Source organism: Erinaceus europaeus, chromosome 10 (assembly GCF_950295315.1).
Source record: "Erinaceus europaeus chromosome 10, mEriEur2.1, whole genome shotgun sequence".
NCBI lineage: Eukaryota > Metazoa > Chordata > Mammalia > Eulipotyphla > Erinaceidae > Erinaceus > Erinaceus europaeus.
The window spans coordinates 94,285,303-94,307,608 of NC_080171.1; the positions used below are offsets into that span (position 1 = coordinate 94,285,303).

General features: G+C 39.3%; 1 protein-coding gene across 1 annotated transcript; it reads right to left on the minus strand.

Annotated features, from left to right (window-relative positions):
* Nucleotides 1-7,121: 7,121 nt before the first annotated feature.
* Nucleotides 7,122-8,057, minus strand: LOC103129009 (olfactory receptor 1L1-like). Its single transcript, XM_007539951.2, has one exon. It carries the CDS (start codon nucleotides 8,052-8,054, stop codon nucleotides 7,122-7,124), a length of 933 nt encoding a protein of 310 aa, XP_007540013.2. The 5' UTR covers nucleotides 8,055-8,057.
* Between the last annotated feature and the right edge of the window lie 14,249 nt (nucleotides 8,058-22,306).

The following is a 22,306-nucleotide window of genomic DNA, read 5'->3' on the forward strand; positions in this document are numbered from 1 at the left end:
CAACCAAAAATATATGTGTACACCTATGTTCATAGCAGCACAATTTGTAATAGCTAAAACCTGGGAGCAACCCAGGTGCCCAACAACAGATGAGTGGCTGAGAAAGCTGTGGTATGGAATACTATGCAGTTATTAAGAACAATGAACCCACCTTCTCTGACCCATCTTGGACAGACCTTGAAGGAATTATGTTACGTGAGCTAAGGCAGAAAGATAAAAATGAGTATGGGATGATCCCACTCATCAACAGAAGTTCAGAAAGAAGAACAGAAAGGGAAACTAAAAGCAGGATTTGACTAAATCTGGGGTAGGGCACCAAAGTAAAAACGCTGGTGTGAGGTTGAGGGTGGATATTCAGCTTCCCACAGTGGCAGGGGTAGGGGTTGGGACACAGTCTTTTGGCAGTGGGAATGGTATTTATATACACTCCTATTAACTTGTAGTCATATAAATCTCTGTTTAATTTATGTGAACGGGGAAAATTGATTGTATGTTTCAAACTTTTTAAAGCACAGACAGAGTCTTTTAATACATAGGCTTAGTCATTGATATGTTGACTCTCTCAAAAACCTAGACCAAGGAGAACAGAAGCAACAGGTGACACAGTCGAATATAAAACATTAATCTCCCAATAAGAAAAATTTTTAAAAAGTTCTACGTAAGTATTCAGTTGCTTGCTTTTATGATGCTGTGAAGGGAAATACTACACAAGAAAATATATAGCTAAGTGATTATTCATAATAATTAATATAAGGAATCAACTTTAGTGCCCATAGACAGATGACTGGATAAAGAAGTTTTGGAATATATATTCAATGGAATAGTACTATGCAGTAAAAAAGAACAACGATTCATAAACTAAAACAAACTAATCACCAAGCAGAACTCTGCTGTCTCTTTGCGGCGGCGCAAGCACTCTCTCTTACTCTGGAACTCTGGAACCCTCTGAACTCTGGAACTCTCTCGGGGTTCCTTCGGGGCGGGACCAAGCAGGCCCGAGAAACTAACTGGACTGATCCAATTCTCTTGGCGGGGGAGAACTACCCAATGTAAAGCATACAATAATTCCCCCTTTTCTTTTTAACTAAATGACTATAGTATCAAGGGTGAGGGGTGAACAGAAACATATATCATATAGGCATTTTTAAAAAAGAAACTGGCACAAACATGGAGAAACATGTAAGCAAGTAACAAGAACCAGTGTGCTGCTAAGGGAAGGCCTGAGGGGGCCATTTTTGCCTCTGTGGGCAAAACTTATCAGCTTAAAAAAACATTTCTTGCCTCTGGGTGGGGGCGTACTTTCTTGCCTCTGGGGGGCGTACTTGCCTCGACAGGCATTTGCATGGGGGCAGGGAACAGCCTAGAGTCTCAAAGGCAGCTGGCTGCAATTTACTTACTATGAAACAAAACTTGTTATTAGCATAACCAAAGCACAATCTAATATTCTAATAGAGAAGGAATTTGAGACTTTTACATATCAACAACGTCTTTTTAACCTTTTGTTGCACCCATTTAAGATGGAGTTGAGTGCAGGAAAGGAAACCTCAGGCATGAGAATAATTAGCATAGCCATTGTGCGATCTACCATTTCTAATAGAGAAGGTAATGGAGAGTTTTACATATCAACAAGTCTATTTAACCTTTTGATTAGACCAACTTAGTTAAAATATATTGTTTGTTAACTAATTTTTACCTTAGACTTTAAATGTAAGTTAATTTTATCTTTATGAGAATTACGTTGAAAACCTTTTTCATTTAACTTTGTTAGTAAGAATTTAGCCTTAAAGTTACTGTTTACCAAACTTTAAAGATACACATAAACATGGTCATTAATACACAAGGAGAGAAACCTTTGTTACGAAGACATGTCATTTTTAAACATGAATTTAAATCTGTACTGTCTTAGTTGTTGGGGGGGGGGGTTTCACCATCCGGAGGTGGCTTCTCACGCAGCTTCACTTCTAGGAATTGCAGGTTGCAATCTCTGTACAAATATCTGCGTACTCCAGCTTGTATGCATTCAGACCGGACCGGCAGCTGGAGATCTCGTGTGCCCAGTTTAGGCAGGGAGCCCGGGGGTCCAGGAGGTCCGGGATCGTTCCAGAATTTATAGCAAGAGGGTGGGCAGGCCATCTTTGTAGAAGGCGTGGGCCTAGGTGCCCAGGAGTGGCGGCCATGATAGGCCGCCGCGGCCCTGCCCCATGGCCCTGCCATGTCTGCTGCCCTGCTCGCAGTGGCCGAGCAGCGTGGAGGGATCACGGGTCCAGTGCCCTGCGCTACGCGGTGGAGAGCCGGCTCCTGTGGGCTGGCCTGTGTGGTGGCATCGGGCTCCTGCGTATTGGCATCGGCTCCTGCGTGCTGGCATCAGGCTCCTGTGTGCTGGCGTCAGCCTCCTGCGGGCTGCGGGGCTGCGGGCGCGGTGCGCGGGGTTGTCTGGGCGCAGCCGGCTGGCTGGCTGTTTAACCAGGTGGAAACAGCAGCTCCGCGCCTCGCCTCCCGCCCGCTGGCTCTTCCCGCTGGCTGTCCTAAGTTCGCCCGAGCGAGTGGAAACCACAGAGTGGTCCAGAGATAAATGTTCCAGAAACAGCGAAACAGTCTTGTGAAGAAAGAGCAGAGACCTTTGGAGATCTCTTCACAAGCAGAAGAGAAGGCCATAGTACATAGGTAGCCAAGTTGTCTTTACTTATCTGAGAGATGCGCAGGTCAGGTCCATGTAGGCGCCATTTGTTGTTAAAATTCGGAGGCTCTAGCTGGCCGGGCGGGTCTAGCTTCACGGGCGGGTAACAGAGATGCGGAGACAATTGCTGGGCAGGGAAGCTGTATTTCTTTATTCAGGAACAACGATTCATAAACTAAAACAAACTAATCACCAAGCAGAACTCTGCTGTCTCTTTGTGGTGGCGCAAGCACTCTCTCTTACTCTGCAACTCTCCAACTCTCGAACTCTGAAACTCTGGCACTCAGAACCCTGGAACTCTGGTGGGGTTCCTAGGGGCGGGGCCCAGCGGGCCCGCGAAAACTAACTGGACTGATCCAATTCTCTTGGCGGGGGAGAACTACCCAATGTAAAGCATACAACACAAAATGCCTGGATCTGGGAGTGCTTCTGCTAAATGCAATAAGAAGCAAAAGACAACTATCAGATGATGGTTTTCCTCATATATGAAATGTTGACTGAAGCAAATGAACTTGCAACAACAAAGGTAACCAAACTGTCTTGGACTTTGTGAAAATTATGTTGGTTATGGGTGGTGGGGGTAGTCGGTGTACAGAACTGTTTGGTGTGGTGACTCATAAACCACACATAGGTGTGAAATTGTATCCCTGGAATCTTCTACTTTTGTAAAATATTGTTAGACCACTAATAAAAATTCTGCTTAGGAGGTGGCTTAGCTATAGAATAAGCACATGAATGTGGTCCTGGATTTGATTTACAATTGTGGTTTAAAAAACCACTCTTTAAAGATATTATGTGGAGGGCCACACACATTTTAGGCAATTGTTCTATCACATTATAGAAGGTGGGCAGTGACATTATGCCATATTGGCCTCTATATGGAAACTTTCTGGAGAATAAAGGACATGATATTGGATATGAAGAAGCTCATATGCAGGATGAAGATCCAGGAAGAGAGACTTTATGTTGTCAAAGAGAATATTTTGAAATCTTTGAACCTGAATGCCATTAGGTGTCCATTATTATAATTAGAAGCTGATATTATACACAGTGAGGTATTTCATAGAAGATGGAGAAATGCTTACTGCCTTATTTAGGTTGATGTTGACACTGCCCTTGAAAATGTTCTCCTGCCTATAGTCTCTGTATTATTTGGTAGGAGCAAGCACTCCATGTGTCTTATTGCCTAAGTCCCAATAATAGGTGTAAGAAGTTTCTATGTAAGAAATAGCATCTCTCACTCCCATCAGGAACATCACTGTAATCCCGCTTGTGGTCCTCTCCAGAACCTGCCCTCACTGTAGAGCAGCAATGGTAGGAACTGCCCCACTCTCTGAAGGGAGGCTGGGTCAACATACTCTGCTACTCACGGAAGACTGTCCTGAAATGAGTGCAGTCTAGAATGTTCCCAGCTATGACCATGGACTGTGAGCTCAGATTGACAGGGATTCAGAGGCTCCTGTGCAAAATGTGGATAGATATGGGATCCGGCTCAGATCGGTGGGGTAAACAGTTAATTGTATTTACGTATTCTCTTCAAATTTGAGAGTTATTCTTTGTCTAGGCCTATTCTCAACTCTGACAACATCTTCCCAGATAATGTTTTTAGTCCAACTGCATGTTAGCTATTGGGTTCAGACAAAAATTACTAAAGTCATGGGTCCCTTTGGAACATACCTAAAATAGATTTCCTACCTTCTTCCCACCCAAAGACCCCTAATTTCATCTGCTCTATTCTTACCTTTGAGTTCCTGTTTATTAAACATATTTTCCTGCTTTATATCTTACTGATTTCAGCTACCAATTTGCAGATGCTGCCATGATGCTATCCTGACTTCCCTGGGCAGACAACCTCACCAATGTGTCCTTGATGTGATGTCATTCATTGTACCCAAACCAGTATTAGGTTTATGAGATCTGGCCTCAGGTTAGGGAGGAAATAGACCCAGGATTCTAGTGGGATCTTAATTAGCTTCAAGTTTTTCTGCATTTATTTTCTTGATGATTCCAATAAAGGATGTCATAGGGACAACACTTGTACTTTACTTGATATATAAGTTTTTGCCAGTGTAACTTTTGGCCAGTTGTATACTATTTCTTTGCGAGCTTATCAAGGAGTAACAATAACGTTGATGCTCTGTTACAGAGATTAAAAAGGATGAAAGAATATACCTTTTTAGATTTGCTCTAAGAGTGACATTTTAACTAGGGAGTGAACAGTCTAGTTATATGCTACCAACTTGGTCATATCCTTAAATAGAAATTCACATGTATAGACAAGTCAAGACAAAGCATAGACAGTGAGGTTGTTGTCAGATATAACTACATGACAATCAAAAAAAAAACTATTCAGAGTAAATAAAAAATGAATTTGTTGGCATATCTGAATGTGGACTCAAATTTTTTAATATCAGTCCCTTGGATCTCACTAAATGTAGGTCCTGGGAGAACAGCCTCAAGTTATTATGTGCAATTGGTGTTTTGGTTTATTTTTTGGATGTTATTGTTTTGATGTTAAAATAAGGCATTGGGTAGCAATGATATGTTAGAATAAAAGAATTATTTCAACTATTTTACTCATAAAAAGAATATATTACTTCCTTTTTTTTACATTCTTTATTCCCATATTTTATTTATTTATTTTAGTGAGAAAAAATGAGAGAGGCAGACACCAGAGATCTGCTCTACTCTGGATTATGGTAGTACAACTGATTAAAACTGGGAGGTCAGAGTCTCAGGCATGAAGGTCATTTTGCATAACCATTATGCTATTTCCCCAGCTCCTTACTTCCTTTTGTATAGTTCATTGAGCAGGTAGAGTGATTGAGGGAAGTGTCATAAGAGGTAGTGGAGGAGGGTGTTTAGGCTCAAGTAATAAATATTAATAAATATATGATCCTAGAATTTGTGATGCTTTCTTTAGACCATTCTACTAGCACACCTTTACAACATTCTATTATGTATCAGAGATCATTAGCGAAAGGGAAATGCTTGACTGCAGATTCAGGGAGATAAAATGCTATGGTAGCGTTTTTGCTTGGCAAGCCTGAGACCCCAGGGATGAAATCCAAGGGAGAGGAGGGGGACTTTTAACATTGAAATCTTTTAAATACATGTATGAAGTATCTAGTGAACTTTTAAAACAAAATGATAAGCAAAGTGTGCATATTTTTAAACCTCACTATCAGTTATGGTATGAAATTAACTGATTTTCATAATTCTGTTTTATGATTGCAAATTGTTCCATCACAGATATACTGATGATTTTAGTGTTTTGTTGCTGGGCATTTAGGTGGCAATCAATTTTAATTTATTAATTTTTGCAATATTATTCAATTCTCAACTCTGTCCTTTTGATTCTATTTACAGAACGTGTTCTTGATAAACATATCTCTTTTTCCCCTGCTCCAGCTATTGCAAAAGATGACAACCAAGAGCATTACAAGACTCCCATTAGCGGTGCTGAAACATTCAGACACATTCTAAAATTTATTGGGTAGAGATTAAATGTGAAGGGATATTTTCCCCAATAAAATGCCAAACTGTAAAAAATTTTCCTTTGGTTAAGAAAATGGCTCTATAGCAGAGAGTACCTACTTGCAGAGATTTGTAGCAGACCACATGGCTGCTTTTAGTCAATTCATTAAAAAATTATAATTTATAAAATTAACATCAGGAAAGACAAATAATTTAGAGGATTTTTTCTTTTTTATTAGTTATTTGATATTGATTTAAAAAATAAAAATATAACACCTCCACACTATTTCAACCACCTGAGTTCTGAACCCCCAGTCCCTCTATTGGAAGCTACAGCAGTTCTCCCAAGGTTGCAGATATGGGGTAACTATTATATTTATTGCTGTCTATCTATGCTTATGTATATTTGTCCTTTTTTTTAAGGTACAATCTATTCCTTTCCAAGTCATATATACACCAACTACCTAGTCTAATCCAAACTCTCTGGTTCCTGATGGAGTTGGGAGTTCAAATTCCTCCAGTCATCTTCCCATTATCATTTCTTTCCCACAGGGTGTATGGATCAAAATTATTTATGAGGTGTAGAAGGTGGGAATTCTGGCTTCTGGAATTGCTTCTCTGCTGGGCATGTGTGATGGCAGGTCAATCCATATGCCAGCCTGTGATCAGAGGAATTTTCAGCTGAGTTTGGAAGAAATACAGTAAGACTTCCTGGAAATGTGAGATATGATGGAGTAAAAATAAAACCATGTAGAAAGATTCAGATAGCGCTCATCTTAACTAATGGGTCATAAGTATTACTGAATACAATGTTAGCAATGATGGGAAAAAGCCTTATAAGCCCTATATATTTTTCCATCACCCACAATGTGCCTTTATTAATATTCCTCAGTTACATATAAAAAGCATTTTAAATTAGGGATTAGAGAAGCTGCATAGTTCAACAAATGCTTAACAGAAACCCATATTATTGAGATTTTATTTTGACAAGCAGCTTCCCCAAGCCCCGCTTCATGTCTTTGTTTCTCAGACTGTAGATAAATGGATTTAGCATTGGAATTAGTATAGTATAGAAAAGTGTTGCTACGCGATCTTTGACTGTATAACTAGATAGGGGCTGAAAATATACATAACTTGCACTTCCATAAAACAAAATAACCACAGTGAGATGAGAACCACAGGTAGAGAAGGCCTTATATTTCCCAGCTGCTGAAGGGATCTTCAGAACAGTGATGAAGATTCTCAAGTAGGAGATTATGATACATGTAAAGGGGGTCATAATGACACACAGCCCTTCTGTCTTTATCACTATCTCATTGACAAACGTAGATGAGCAGGACAACTCGAGCAATGGGTTTACATCACAGAAGAAGAGACGGATAATGTTGGAGGCACAAAAGGTGAGTCGATTCACTAAGAGGACATGGAGTAGTGAATGAAGAAATGGGATGATGAACGCGATTACCAATAAGATGCCACAGAATTTATAGCTCATTTTGGTGACGTAATGAAAGGGGTTGCATATGGCCACATAACGATCAATGGCCATGGCGCCTAGGAGGTAACTATCCACATTTCCAAAGGATAAGAAGAAATACATCTGTGTCAGACATTCAGTATAAAGGATGGACTTTGCTTCTGATAAGAAGTTTGTCAGCATCTTTGGAATAGTAACTGTTGTGTAGCAAATATCAACAAAAGACAAGATGCTTAGAAAGAAGTACATGGGTGTCTGCAGGCGATTATCGGAATAGATGACAAGGATAATGATTAGATTTCCCATCAGAATGACCATGTAGATGGCTAGAAATAAGGCAAAGAGAGGCATCTGATCCTCTGGCCTAGAGGAGAGCCCCATTAGGACAAATTCAGAAGGTCTTGTTAGGTTGTTCCATCTCATAGTGTTGACTTTCCTTAAAAATAAAACAGACTTTTATTATACATAGCACACATTTCCCAAGCATCTAAGACTTATTCTCCCACTTATAGTAAATGGAATGTTTATCATACTGCTACGTTTTTCATTAGTGTAGATTATTCATCATAAAATTAATTATTTTTGGAAATCCAGGAAGAAATATTTTGACCTGATCATGGAAACTTGGAGCTCTCTCAGCAAAATAACTAAATGAATTTCATTATTATCTGAAGAGAAAAGCAATTTCCCGGCTAATTCAGCTGTCTCCTGTTGTCTTTGAGGTAAATTGCCTCAAAGGTGAACCTTGGACCCTGCACCCAACCACCACAGTCACCTACCACCAGTACTGTGACAGCACACCTGCCTCCCAACTCCTGCTACCTGCCACCACTGTAGCCCTCTCAGAGGACTCCTGGTACAGGCACCAAACCCTGGAGGCAAAAAAAAAAGGAGGGGAGGATATGAACAGACTATCACTGCATAAGAGATTTAAAAAAAAAAAAAAAAAAAGGCCAACAGCCATATGGAAAAGTGCTCCAAATCACTGATTGACAGAGAAATGCAAATAAAGAGAATAATGTGGTACCACTCTACCCCTGTGAGAATGTCATACATCAGAAATGACAATAAAAACAAATTCTGGAGAGGTTGTGGGAACAAAAGAGCACTCCTGAACTGTGGGTGGGAATGCAAATTGATCAAACTCTCTTGGAGAACAGTCTGGAGAACCCTCACAACACTAGAAAGGGATTTTCCTTATGACCCAGTAATTCCTCACCTAAGAATCAAACACACCCATACAAAAAAAAAAAAATCTGTGTATACCTATTTTTTTTTCATGAAAAGAAAACACTGACAAAAACCATAGGTTAAGAGGAGCACAACTCCACACAATTCCCACCACCAGAACTCCCTATTCCATCCTCTCCCTAGATAACTTCATACCCAGTCCAAATTCTGCTTTGAGTTTCCTTTCTGTTTTCCTTTCTCAACATCAAGTTTATGAGCAGGATCATCTCACTCATCTTTCTATTTCTAGCTTATCTCACTTAACACAATTCCTTCTAGCTCTATCCAAGATGGGTCAAAGATGTTGTATTCTTTATTCTTTATAGCTGAGTAGTGTTCTATTGTGTATATACACCACAATTTTCTCAGCCATTCATCTGTTGTTGGATACCTGGGTTATTTCCAATTTTTGACTATTATAATTGTGGTGTTATAAACATAGGTATAAAATTTAGATGCACCTGCATATCAGATGTCAGACTCAGGACAAAAAAGAAACTATTATAGTCATGGGCACATGTATCCATTCAGTTAGGAGAAAATATATACCTCAAAGTAAAAGTTCTCACTAATCTGCTGTGGCTAGACATAGACTCAATAAGTTCAGCAAGCAAGTAGAAAAACCTAAAGAAGATATCAAGTACCTAATCAAATATCCACTACTTAGGCCTACACACCCACCTCTCCTATCTCCTACTTCACTTCTCTCAATAAATTCAACCTTGTCTAACCTTGTCAGATAAAGTAAGAAAGACAAAAGCTATATAAGGGCATCAGATTGGCACACTTTAATGATGACTCTTTTGGTCACTGCCAGGCAGCCCCATCATCTGGGACTCTAGTCAGGCAATCTTTGGATTTTCATATTGATATGATAGGCCTGTACCTCTAATAGGTACTTCTCTCCACCATCACTGGTAAGTTCCATTGAGAAGTTATCATCAGTCCTTTTGTGGGCCTTTCCAGGAGCTTGCCCTCACTGTAGAGAAGCTATAGTAGGAACTGCTACACTCTCTGAAGGGACATTTGGTCAACATACTCTGCCACTTGAGGAAGTCTGATCCTGAATGAGTGCATCCTAGAATGTTCCTGGTTGTGACCATAGACTGCAAGTTTAGATTGACAGGGAGTCAGAGGTTACAAAGGCTTCTGTGCTAAATATGATGTGACATGGGCCTTACTTCAGATCAATGGGGTAAACAATTAATGATATTTATATACCTTCTTCATTTTTGGAGCTATTTTCTGCACTAATCCAGCTCTCTAGTCTGAACTCTTACACCATCTTCCAAGATAATACTTTTAATTCACCTGCATGTTTCTTACTGACCTCAGGCAAAAATTACTCACATGGAATTAATCTAAAATAGACTTCTTAGCTTCTTTTCACATGAAGACCCCTAGTTTCATTTGCTTTATTCCTACCTTTCGGTTCCTGTGTATTGAACAATTTGCTTCACATCTTACCACATTTCAGCCACCAAGTTACAGATGCTACCTTGACACTGTCTTGACCTCCCTGGGCAGATGACCTCAGCAGTGTGTCCTGGAACCTCATTCTCCAGAGGCCTACCCTACTTGGAAAAGATAGAAACAGGCTGGGGGTATGGATTAACCTGCCAATGTCCATGCTCAACAATTACAGAAGCCAGACCTTCCACCTTCGGCACCGCATAAATAATTTTGGTCCACACTCACAGAGAGGGGTAAAGAATATGGAAGCTTATAACTGAGGAGATAGGACATAGAGCTCTGGTGGTGGGTACTGTGTAGAATTCTACCCCTGTTATCTTACAGTATTTTTCATCAATATTAAATGACTAATACAAATTATAAGAAATGGGAACTATTTCTACAACAGACAATAAATTCATTTTTTTGCTCCCTGTAATTTCAGAGACATGTAGAGAATCTGGGAAATAGACTACAGAAAGAATAGTAAGATCAGAGGAAGAAATGGGCATAGAGAGACCTACCTCTTCTCTCATCTGGTATTCTGTCTGATAATCATATTCTGATTCAGCTTCATCATTTTTTTTTTCAGAGCACACATTTTTAATGCATTTTAAGAGAAAGAGAGAAAGGCCAGAGCACACCCCATGATACACAATCCTGGGCCTCAAACCTGGGGCGTCAGACATGCAAGTCTACACTTGCCAATGACTCTTCCTTTCTTTTTTTTTTTTTTCCCACCGCCCAATCTCCATATCCAACCCCCTCCCCAGTAGCTTTCCCATTCTCTATCCCTCTGGGAGCATGGGTTGCAGAAGGTAGAAGGTCTGGCTTCTGTAATTGCTTCCCCGCTGAACATGGGCGTTGACTGGTCGGTCCATACTCCCAGTCTGCCTCTCTCTTTCCCTAGTAGGGTGGGTCTCTGGGGAAGCTGAGCTCCAGGACACATTGGTGGGGTCTTCAATACAGGGAAGTCTGGCCGGCATCCTTATGACACCTGGAACCTGGTGACTGAAAAGAGAGTTAACATACAAAGCCAAACAAATTGTTGAGCAATCATGATTCAGCTTCATCATAATACAACTCAGGTACAGATTAGGACCTGGGGGGGGGGGAAAGCTTTGCCTATTTAGGTATATTTGTAGGCAAGCTTGTTTGGGTAATTACTTTGGGATCGCCTATACATTTAGTTTCTAAGTTTTTTCCTTGATTACTTATTTTGGAATTTGGACATTGAATATTGATATTATCTTATAGCCCTTTTGCTGCCCTCATTGTGATCAATAGATCTTCCCAACCCCCAGATGAATTATTACTTAACTAGGAACAAAAAAGGGCCAGAGAGTTGAATCTAGTGTCGCATAGATTTAGCCTCTTTTTTATTTTTAAACATATCCTATTCTTAGTTACCAATTTGTGGGCATATTATTTTTATGAGATCATGACTCATTTGGCAGTCCCAATTCAAGGCACACAACAGGAAGAACTGCTACTCACTTATTCTCTTTGTCTGCTTTATAACTGTGAATGTGAGAATATGACTATCTCAATCACTGCTGCAGTTGGCTAGCACTTACTTACCTTTGTCAAACTTTCAACTCTTCTTGAATATGAGTGCATTCCCAGGTACTGCAAGGCTCTCCCCAACTGGTGAAGTCATAGTGACACATCTTTCAATTTTTTTTTATCCTGTACCTTGTCATCAAATCCCCAGTGTTCAGTTAGAAAACTAAGTTGAAAACAACTAATTATTTTCAATTATGAAAGACAGTACTCTAAGGAACCAGGAAAATCATGTCTTCAACTCCAATTACCACTGTTCTTCGTTTTTCCTAAAATTTCTTACAGTGTCTTGATGTTTATGCCATAGGAAACAGTCAACAAATTGCAAAACAAGGAGAATAGGAGAAAATGTTTGTAAAGCATATTTTTCATATAAAGTCTTAATGACCAAAATATATAAGGTAGTGTAAAACTCAACAGGAAAACAAGCTAATTAAAGAACTAACAAGGGATTTGAAAAGACATTTCTCCAAAGAAAGATATAGTTGTAAGATGTAATGAGGAAAACACCAAATGAAACTTGGAGTGGATGTAGAGTATTATAGCAGAGCAAAGGACTCCGCAGAAGAGGGGAAAGGAGGGATGGTAGAGGATATTGGCCTCCTGGAAGTGTATTTAAGTTGGGGCTGAGAGTATTTTGCAGACATCTGTCATGAGATGATGAGAAATTTTACCCATATGTCAACAATGGCATTGTAAATCAGTAAGCCCTCAATAAGATGATTAAAATGATATAGTGAAGAATCTAGTATTTATGTAGGAATTATTAGAATTTCAAAGTAATATATCAGAACCCCAAGGATTTGACACTATATTACATACGTGACTATAGAATTCTATAAACATTTATTACCTATCACCACTAGTTCAAATAATTAACCCAGGGCTCAAGAGTTAAGAGTAGACTATTTTAAGGTACAATTAAGGGTGGATGAGAGTGTGATCTGGCTGTGACATCTGTCACCCCATTGATCGCCAGGCTTGATTCTGCTGATCTAGCTGGCTAGGCAGGTGTCCTCTTCCTCCCTCACTGCTTCATGCTGCACACTTGGTCAAAGAAGATGCTTTCCCTGAATGGAGAAGACCAGTCTTTGGTAGAGTAGCTACGCTTCCGTACTAGAACCTCCAAACAAGCTCTCAAGATCCATTTGTAGGAGAATGTGGGGTAATCAAGCTTCCAATACTACAGATACATCCAAATGTGGTGCTGCAAGTGGCAGTCTGCCTATCTAAAAAAAAAAAAAAAAAAAAAAAAAAAAAAAAGGATACAATTAAGGGCTGGAGAGATAGCATAATGGTTATGCAAAAGATTCTGTTGCCTGAGGCTATTGACATTCAATCCCCATCCCCATCACTACTGTAAACCTGAGCTGAGCACTGCTCCCTTTAGGGAGTGGAGCAGTCTTTACCACTGCTAGTCTGTAGTGAGGGGAAGGTCTTGCATAGACCAAAAAAAGGGCTAATGAGTTCTTTCTTGATGGAACTGACCATGATGGTGTAGAGAGGAGTCCTTTAGAGGACTAGGCCCCTATTTGGTACTGAAAATTGTATGCAGAAACCACATAACTTAACAATGAAATGCAAACAATCCTATGAAAAGTTGGACAAAATATCTGAATAAGCACTTATTCAAAGGAGACAAAATATAGTTCACAGAGTAAGTGGAATTTATTCCAGGAATGCAAGATTGGTTCAATACATATCAATAAATCAATGTGATTCACCACATTAATAAAAAAAATCAAACCAAAAACCACATGATTATCTCAATAGATGTAGAGAAAGCCTTTGACAAAATCCAATATCTGTTCATGATCAAAACACCACAAAAAATGGGAATAGATGGAAAATCTCTTAAGATACAGCAAACTTGCAACCAACAACATTTTCAAAGGGAAGAAGCTGAAAGCATTCCTCCTCAGATCAGGGACTAGACAGGGCTATTTTTCTTGTTGAAATTCAGCATATCATTCACAGCTTCTATGAACAACTATATGCCACCAAGCTAGAGAAACTGGAAGAAATAGACAATTTCCTAGATACCTACAAACTTCCAAACTTAAATAAAGAGGAACTAGATAATATTAACAGTCCAATCATAGTCAACAAAATTGAAACAGTTATCAAAATCCTTCCAAAGAATAAAAGTCCTGGATTAGATTATCTTACAAATTAATTCTACAAAACCTTAAAGGAAGAACTAATGCCTCTACTTTTAAAAGTCTTCCAAAAGATTGAAGACACAGGAATACTCCCTTCCAGCTTCTATGATAACAAAAGCAGACACAGGAATACTTCCTTCCAGCTTCTTTTGATAACAAAAGCAGACAGGGACACAACCAAAAAATAAAACTATAGACAAATATCTCTGATAAACATAGATGCTAAAATATTGAACAAAATTCTAGCTAACTGGATCTTCTTCTAGCATTTGCCCTTCTTCCGTAGCCAGTCAACAATGTCAGGTTGAGCCTGATGTAAAGTTTCGAGACCTCCTTTGAATCTGGAGAGGTGGCAGTCATTAACTATGTGGGTCAGTCTGTCTGTAGCCGCAGGGGCAGTTCGGGTCGTCTCTGGCTCCCCAGCGATGGAACATAGCAGCGCACCGGCCATGGCCTGTTAGATAGCGATTGAGGAGGGCCCAATCATAACGTGCTAGGTCAAAGCCGGGTTGACGCTTGCAGGGGTCTATGATGAGGTGTTTGTTCTTTATCTCAGCTGACTGCCAACTCTGTTTCCAAGAGTCTGGAACAGAGAAGTTCAGTGTAGGCATAGGGGACCAGATTGGATGGCGAGATGTCAAGCGTTGGACAGGGTGGGTGAAGATATCCGCGTATATTGGCAGGTCCGGTCGAGCGTAAACGTGGGAAATGAACTTAGATGATGCCGCACCCTGACGAATATCTAGCGGGGCAATGTTGCTAAGAACTGGCAGCCATGGAACCAGGGTGGAATGGATGGTTCCAGAAATTATCCTCATGGAGGAATATAATTTGGAATCGACCAAGTGGACACGGGTGCTACAGAACCATACTGGGGCACAGTATTCTGCAGTGGAATAGCATAATGCCAGAGATGATGATCATAGTGTGGAAACGCTCATGCCCCATGAGGAGCTGGCCAGTCTTGCAATGATGTTATTCCTCGTGCCCACCTTTGCTGCAGTTTTTATGAGATGTTCATGAAATGACAGGGTGCCATCGAGAGTAACGCCAAGATAGACTGGCTGGGCTTCATGCCGGATTCTCGTATGGTCAAGCTGCACATTAAGCTCACGCGAGGCTGAGGCATGGTGTAGATGGAAAACAGATGATACCGTTTTTTGCAGTGCTAGGGATTAGTCGCCATTTTTTACAGTAATCAGATATCAGAGACATGTCTTTCGTTAGTGTTTCCTCGAGGATGTCAAACTTGGATGCCTGAGTTGCACAGCAGATGTCATCGGCTTAGATGAACTTCCTTGAAGAAGTTTCTGGAAGGTCATTGATGTAAATATTAAATAGCGTAGGAGCCAGAACAGAGCCCTGGGGGAGGCCACTTGAGACAAGTCTCCATCTGCTAGACTTGTCACCCAGATGCACCCGGAAGCTAACTGGATACAGTAGTATATTAAAAAGTTTGTTCATCATGACCAAGTGGGGTTTATCCCAAGGATGCAAGGTTGGTTTAATATACATAAATCAATCAATGTGATACACCACATCAACAAAAGCAAGACCAAAAACCACATGGTCATATCAATAGATGCAGAGAAAGCCTTTAACAAAGCCCAACACCCTTTTATGATCAAAACACTACAAAAAATGGGACTAGATTGAAAATTCCTGAAGATAATAGAGTCTATATGTAGCAAAGCTACAACCAATATCATACTCAATAGTGAAAAACTGGAAGCATTTCCACTTAGATAAGGTACTACACAGGGCTGTCCACTATCACCATTATTATTCAACATAGTGTTGGAAGTTCTTGCCATAGCAATCAGGCATGAGCAAGGAATTAAAAGGATACAGATTGGAAAAGAAGAAGCCAAACTCTCCCATTTTACAGATGGCATGATAGTATATGTAGAAAAACCTAAGGAATCCAGCAAGAAGCTTTGGAACTCATCAGGCAATACAGTAAGGTGTCAGGCTATAAAATTAACATTCAAAAGTCAGTGGCATTCCTCTATGCAAACTATAAGTTAGAAGAAGATGAAATCCAGAAATCAATTCCATTTACTATAGCAAAAAAAAAGTATCTAGGAATAAACCTAATCAAAGAAGTGAAAAACTTGCATACTGAAAATTATGAGTCACTACTCAAGGAAATAGAAAAATACACCAAGAAGTAGAAAGATATTCCATGTTCATGGGTTGGAAGAATTAACATCATCAAAATGAATTTGCTTCCCAGAACCATATACAAATTTAATGCTATCTCCATCAAGATTCCAACTACATTCTTTAGGAGAATAGGATAAATGCTACAAATGTTTATCTGGAATCAGAAAAGAACTAGTATTGCCAAAACCATCTTGAGAAGAAAGAACAGAACTGGAAGCATCACACTCCCAGATCTCAAATTATATTGTAAGACCATTGGAATTAAAACTGCTTGGTACTGGAACATGAATAGACACACTGACCATTGAAACAGAATTGAGAGCCCAGAAGTAATCCCCCCACACTCGTGGACATCTATTCTTTGATAATGTTGCCAAGACTATTAAATGGGGAAAGGGATGGGGGTCTCCTCAAAAATGGTGTTGGGAAAAAATGGATATGGATTGAAACATGCAGAAAAATGAGACTGAACCACTATATTTCTATATTTACTTAAAAGTAAATTCCTAGTGGATCAAACACTTGAATATTAGAGCAGAAATTATCAGAAACTTAGAGGAAAATATTAGCAGAACTCTTTTCCATATAAATTTTAAAGACATCTTTAGTGAAATGAATCCAGTTACAAAGATGACTAAAACAAAAGTAAATCAATGAGACTATATCAAATTAAAAAGCTTCTGCACAGAAAAAAAAAACAATACCCAAATAAAGAGACCCCTCACAGAATGGGAAAAGACCTTTATATGCCATACATCAGACAAGAGGCTAATAAACAAAATATATAAAGAACTTGCCAAACTCAACAACAAGAAAACAAATGACCCCATCCAAAAATGGGAAGAAAACATGAACAGAATATTCACCACAGAAGAGATCCAAAAGGCCAAGAAACATATGGGGGAAAAAATGGTCCAAGTCACTGATTGTCAGAGAAGTGAAATTCAAGAAAAAATGAGATACCGCTTCGCTCCTGTGAGAATATCATACACCAGAAAAAATAGCAGCAACAAATGCTGGAGAGGTTGTGAGGTCAAAGGAACCCTCTTGCACTGATGGTGGGAATGTAAATTGGTCTAACATCTGAGAAGAGCAGACTGCAATTCCTCTACTGGGGATATATCCTAAGGAACCCAACATCCCCATCCAAAAAGATCTGTGTACACATATGTTCTTAGCAGCATAATTTGTAATAGCCAAAACCTGGAAGCAACCCAGTTGTCCAACAACAGATGAGTGGCTGAGCAAGTTGTGGTCTATTATACAATGGAATACTACTCAGGTATTAAAAATGGTGATTTCACCACTTTCAGCCCATCATGGATGGAGCTTGAAAAATTCATGTTAAGTGAAATAAGTCAGAAACAGAAGGATAAATATGGGATGATCTCACTCTCGGGCAGAAGTTGAAGAAACAAGATCAGAAGACAAAACACTAAGCAGAATCTAGACTGGAGTTGGTGTGTTGCACCTAAATAAAGACTTTGGGGTGGGTGGGGGAAGAATACAGGTCCTAGAAAAGGATGACAGTGGACCTAGTGGGGGTTGTATTGATATGTGGAAAACTGAGAAATGGTATGCATGTACTTACTGTTGACTATAAAATATTAATCTCCCAATAAAGAAATAATTTGAAGAAAAAAAAAGGCCACACCGGGTTGGGGCAGTAGAAAAGCTGGTTAAATGCACATGATGCTCAAGGACTGGCACAAGAATCTCCTTTCAAGTCCCCAGCTCTCCTACAGGGTGTTTGCTTTGCAAGTAGTGAAGCAGGTCTGCAAGTTTCTATCTTTCTCTTTGCCTCTCTGGCTTCCTCTCCTATCTTGATTTCTTTCTGTCCTATCCAACAACAATAACAACAACCAGGGCAACAGAAATGGGAAACATGGTCTCCAGAAGCAGTGGATTTGTAGTTCAGGCACCGAGCCCCAGGAATAACCCAACTTCCTTGTTTGAGAATGGAATATGGGAATATTCTAGTAGTATAAAAAGAAATTAACTAAAAGTTATATAGTAGCATAAAAATGAATACTAGATAATTGAGGTAATTGTGCATATTATCATGTGTCAACAAAGCTATTAATAGCTTTGTATTATTTTGATAATATTTAAAAAACATTTTCATTTATTTATTGGATAGAAACAGAAATCAGGAGGCAAATGGCAGAAAGGGAGAAAGACAGACACTTGTGGCTCTGCTTCGCTGCTGATCTCAAAACCTAGATACAGACCAAGGTTCATGAGATAAGGCATATATACACAAACCCATAAGTTAGGGGGAAATATATACCTTAAAACAAAAGCGCACAATAATTTGCAGTGAGTAAATAAGTGAAGCAAGTAAGTAGAAAGACTTATGAAGATGCCATAAAGTACCTATTGAAATAGTTTTTACTTAGGCCTAGATATACTCCCCACCCTCCTCCTATTACACGTCCTTCAATCACTCCAGAGCTAAGCTTGTCAAACAAGTAAGGACTATAGAAGCTGAATAAGGGCAAAAGATTGGCATATACCTGGAGCCCTAGTCAGGGAGTCCTGGGATTCCCACACAGACATGATGAGCCTAGAGCTCTAACAGATCCCTCTCTACTCTGTCACCAGTCATCTCTAACAGGAACAAGGTAATGGACCCCTTTGTGGGCCCCTATAGGACCTTGCCCTCAAGGCAGGTCAACAATGGTAGAGAGTGTTCCATTCTCCAAAGGGAAATTGGATAACATACTCTACCTACCACCTGAGGATGATGGGTCCTGAAATTAATGCAGCCTAGAATGTTCCTAGTCATGACCACAGAATGTGAGGTCAGACCTACAAGGATGCAGAGGTTACATAGGCTTTTGTTGTGAATATGGGCCCCAGATCAAACTGAGGGGTTTTACAGTTAACAATATTCTTATACTTAACAATATTCTTATACTTTTCCCACATTTGGGAGCTACTCTCTTCCCTGATGAAGCTTTCTAGTCCTTCTTCCAACTATGACATCATCTTCCCAGACAATAACTTGGGTTCACCTGCATATCAGATTACAGGCTCAGGAATGAACTAGTAAAGTGATGGGCCTTTTGGAATATACCTAAAATAGACCTACAAGCTTTTTTCAAAGCAGAGACCCTAAATATTCATCTGTAATACTCTTGCCTTTAGGTTTAAGACTAGTCAACAATTTTTTCTGTTTTATATCTTAACTTTTTCAGCCACCAGGTTCCAGATGTTAACATGATGCCAATCTGACTTCCCCTTGCAGAGGACCCCACCAGTGCGTCTTGGAGTCCCCCATCCCCAGAAAACCAGGCTGGGAGTACGGATAAACCTGACAATACTCATGTTCAGCAGGGAAGCAATTACAGAAGCCAGACCTTCCACCTTCTGTACCCCATAATGATCCTTGATCCATACTCCCAGAGGGACAAAGAATAGGAAAGCTATCAAGGGAGCAGATGGGATATGGAGTTCTGGTAGTGGAAATTGTGTCAAATTGTACCCTTCTCATTCTGTGGTCTTGTCAATATTTCCATTTTATAAATGAAAAAAGGGGAAAAAAATCCAAAATAGCTAATAGCCACCTCTACAATCCAGTTACATGTGACACATATTTCTTTTTTATTTTACTAGTGATTTAATATTTATTTATAAAATTATGTGATAACAGGGATATAATTTCACACTGTTCCCACTACCAGAGTTCTGTGTCCCCATCCCTCCACTGGAAACTGTAGTGGGTCATAGATATAGGTTGACTATTATTTCTACAACTATCTATCTATATTTATATGTATTTGCACTTTTTATTTTCCTATGACCCTGCCTTTTTTTCCATTCTAAGCTACACCTACACCTATTACTACTTCCAAGTGTTCATCCTTTTTTCCTCTTCTCTCTCTGGGTCCTGATGGAATTGAAGTTCAGAGCCCTCTGATGACACATATGTTCTCATATTTCTGCTCAGATATGTTATATTAAATTTATGCCTCTAGTTTTACTATCCCACAGCAGCCTACTGAATGGAAAATGCTTTTTTTTTTTTTAATGATATAAAACTCACAAGGACAGAGAAGAATAGAATGGAATAATGACAAAATTTTTCAGTTGTAAACCATATGGTTCAGTGAGTGAATGGTAATCAAGACCTGAACATTGTTCTGAATTTGATCAAGCTTGAAACAACTGTTTCCTGACTCTAAATCCCTAACCTCCATTTTTCTTAGAGTATTTACTTTAGAGAACTTGGAGGATGGAACAAGGGATGAAGGAGAAGAACTCTAAAATAGTAATAGATAAAATAATCAGCCTCAGCAATAGCAAAGGAGTCCTTGAAAGACTTTGAATCTGGAAATCCTTGGTAATACTAAAGAGAAATAAAATAAGAGGTTCTGACAATTACGGAAAAAAGTTGGATCCCTAAGTATCCTCTGTTTGCCGAAATGACCAGGATACTGTCCCTCTCTTATTCCAGCAGAATTTGGGAGGTTTTATTTCTGGAAAAGGTTGGGAATGGGAATTGTCATATGCAACTGAGATGAGAAAATTATAATTAAAAAAAGAATTATATGAGAATATATTCATATCAAAGACTGAATGCTGAAACTCATAGTCCTTTATCTAGGCCTTACTGACAGATATGTATGCTGAAAACAAAATATTACAAGAATTTTCTTTTAGTCTAATTAGCCTTACAAGAAGGAACTCAAGATACTGGCAGTGACATCCTGTCTTCTAGTATATGTGCTGCCAAAGCGAGCACAACATCCTGTCTTCTAAAGAAGTCTCCCAACCAACTTGTCTTGCAGTGGCATTCAGTCAATAGCTCCATTTATAAATTCAGAGATTTTAGTTAATTGCCAAAAATTGTGTTGGATCATGTCATATGTAAATCACTTTTGTCTGAAGTATATATAGCTCAATGAATTTTCCATATGCATACACCAATGAGAACATTCCCAAAATCAAGATAAATGATATTTCCATTAAACTAGATTTTCTCTTCTCCCTTCTGAAGTATCACCCTCTTAGAAGTAACTATCTTGTGACTCATGTCAATACACGGTTAATTTTACATATTAAAGTTCATGTACGTGGCGATTATGCAAATCATTCAATTATGGAATAGAGCTAATTGATAAGTATCAGGGGTAGAGCACAGAGGAAGAGAGAGACAGAGACATGTATCTCCGTGAGCTAAGGTAGGTTTATTGAGATGCAACCAGAATTTTATTGAGAGGGACCAGCAGACAAAGGAGTCAGACCAGTATCCTCCCTTACAAACTTGGAAGCTTTATACCTAAGTAAGCAGGGGAAAGGGAATAAGAGGAAGGGGTGTGTTTGCAGAAAAGTTGGGTGGTCAGGTGTTGTAATTTGGGTGTGAGTGGAGATATGCCTGAGGCGACTCCATTACATCTAAATAGGTCACTTTGCCCCTTGCTACATCCTGGTTTTGTTTTGAAAGCCCAGAGTCATAATGTCTATCTTGCCCTGTTTACATTTTCTTTGCATGGCAGTCAGTTCCTCTGGAGAGGTCTCTCACTCATATCTGGCCTTTTCTTTTTGTTTTCTTTTCTACTCTTTCTTTCTTTTTTGTTTTTATTTATATTTTCCACGATGTTTATCAGTCAGTCTCAGTGTCTGTATGACTCCACCATTCCCCAGTAATATTTCTTTTCCTTTCTCTTTCTTTTTGATGGAGAGTGAGAGACTGAGAGTTATAGAAAGGGAAGCAGACAATGGCATGTGCACTGTTTAAACCACTTGTGAAGCATCCTCCACCAGGACTTGAACCTAGATCCTCATGCATGGTAACGTGTTCTATCAAGTGATCCCCATCTGGCTTCCTTAGTTCAAGACTATACTTATTAGATTCAGTTACACTATTGTATATATCAGAAGTGCATGCTTTTTATTGACATATAATATTTCATTATTCGAATAACATGCATTTTATTGTTTTGTTTATGAACATGTGAATTTCTAGTTTTGGCTATTGTAAGTAAGTTTGATAGAAACATCCCTACATATGTCTCTTGTGGACCATATGTGTTTATTTGTTTCAGATATATATTTGTAGGTCTTATTTCTGAGTAATAAGGCAAGTAATATTTAACT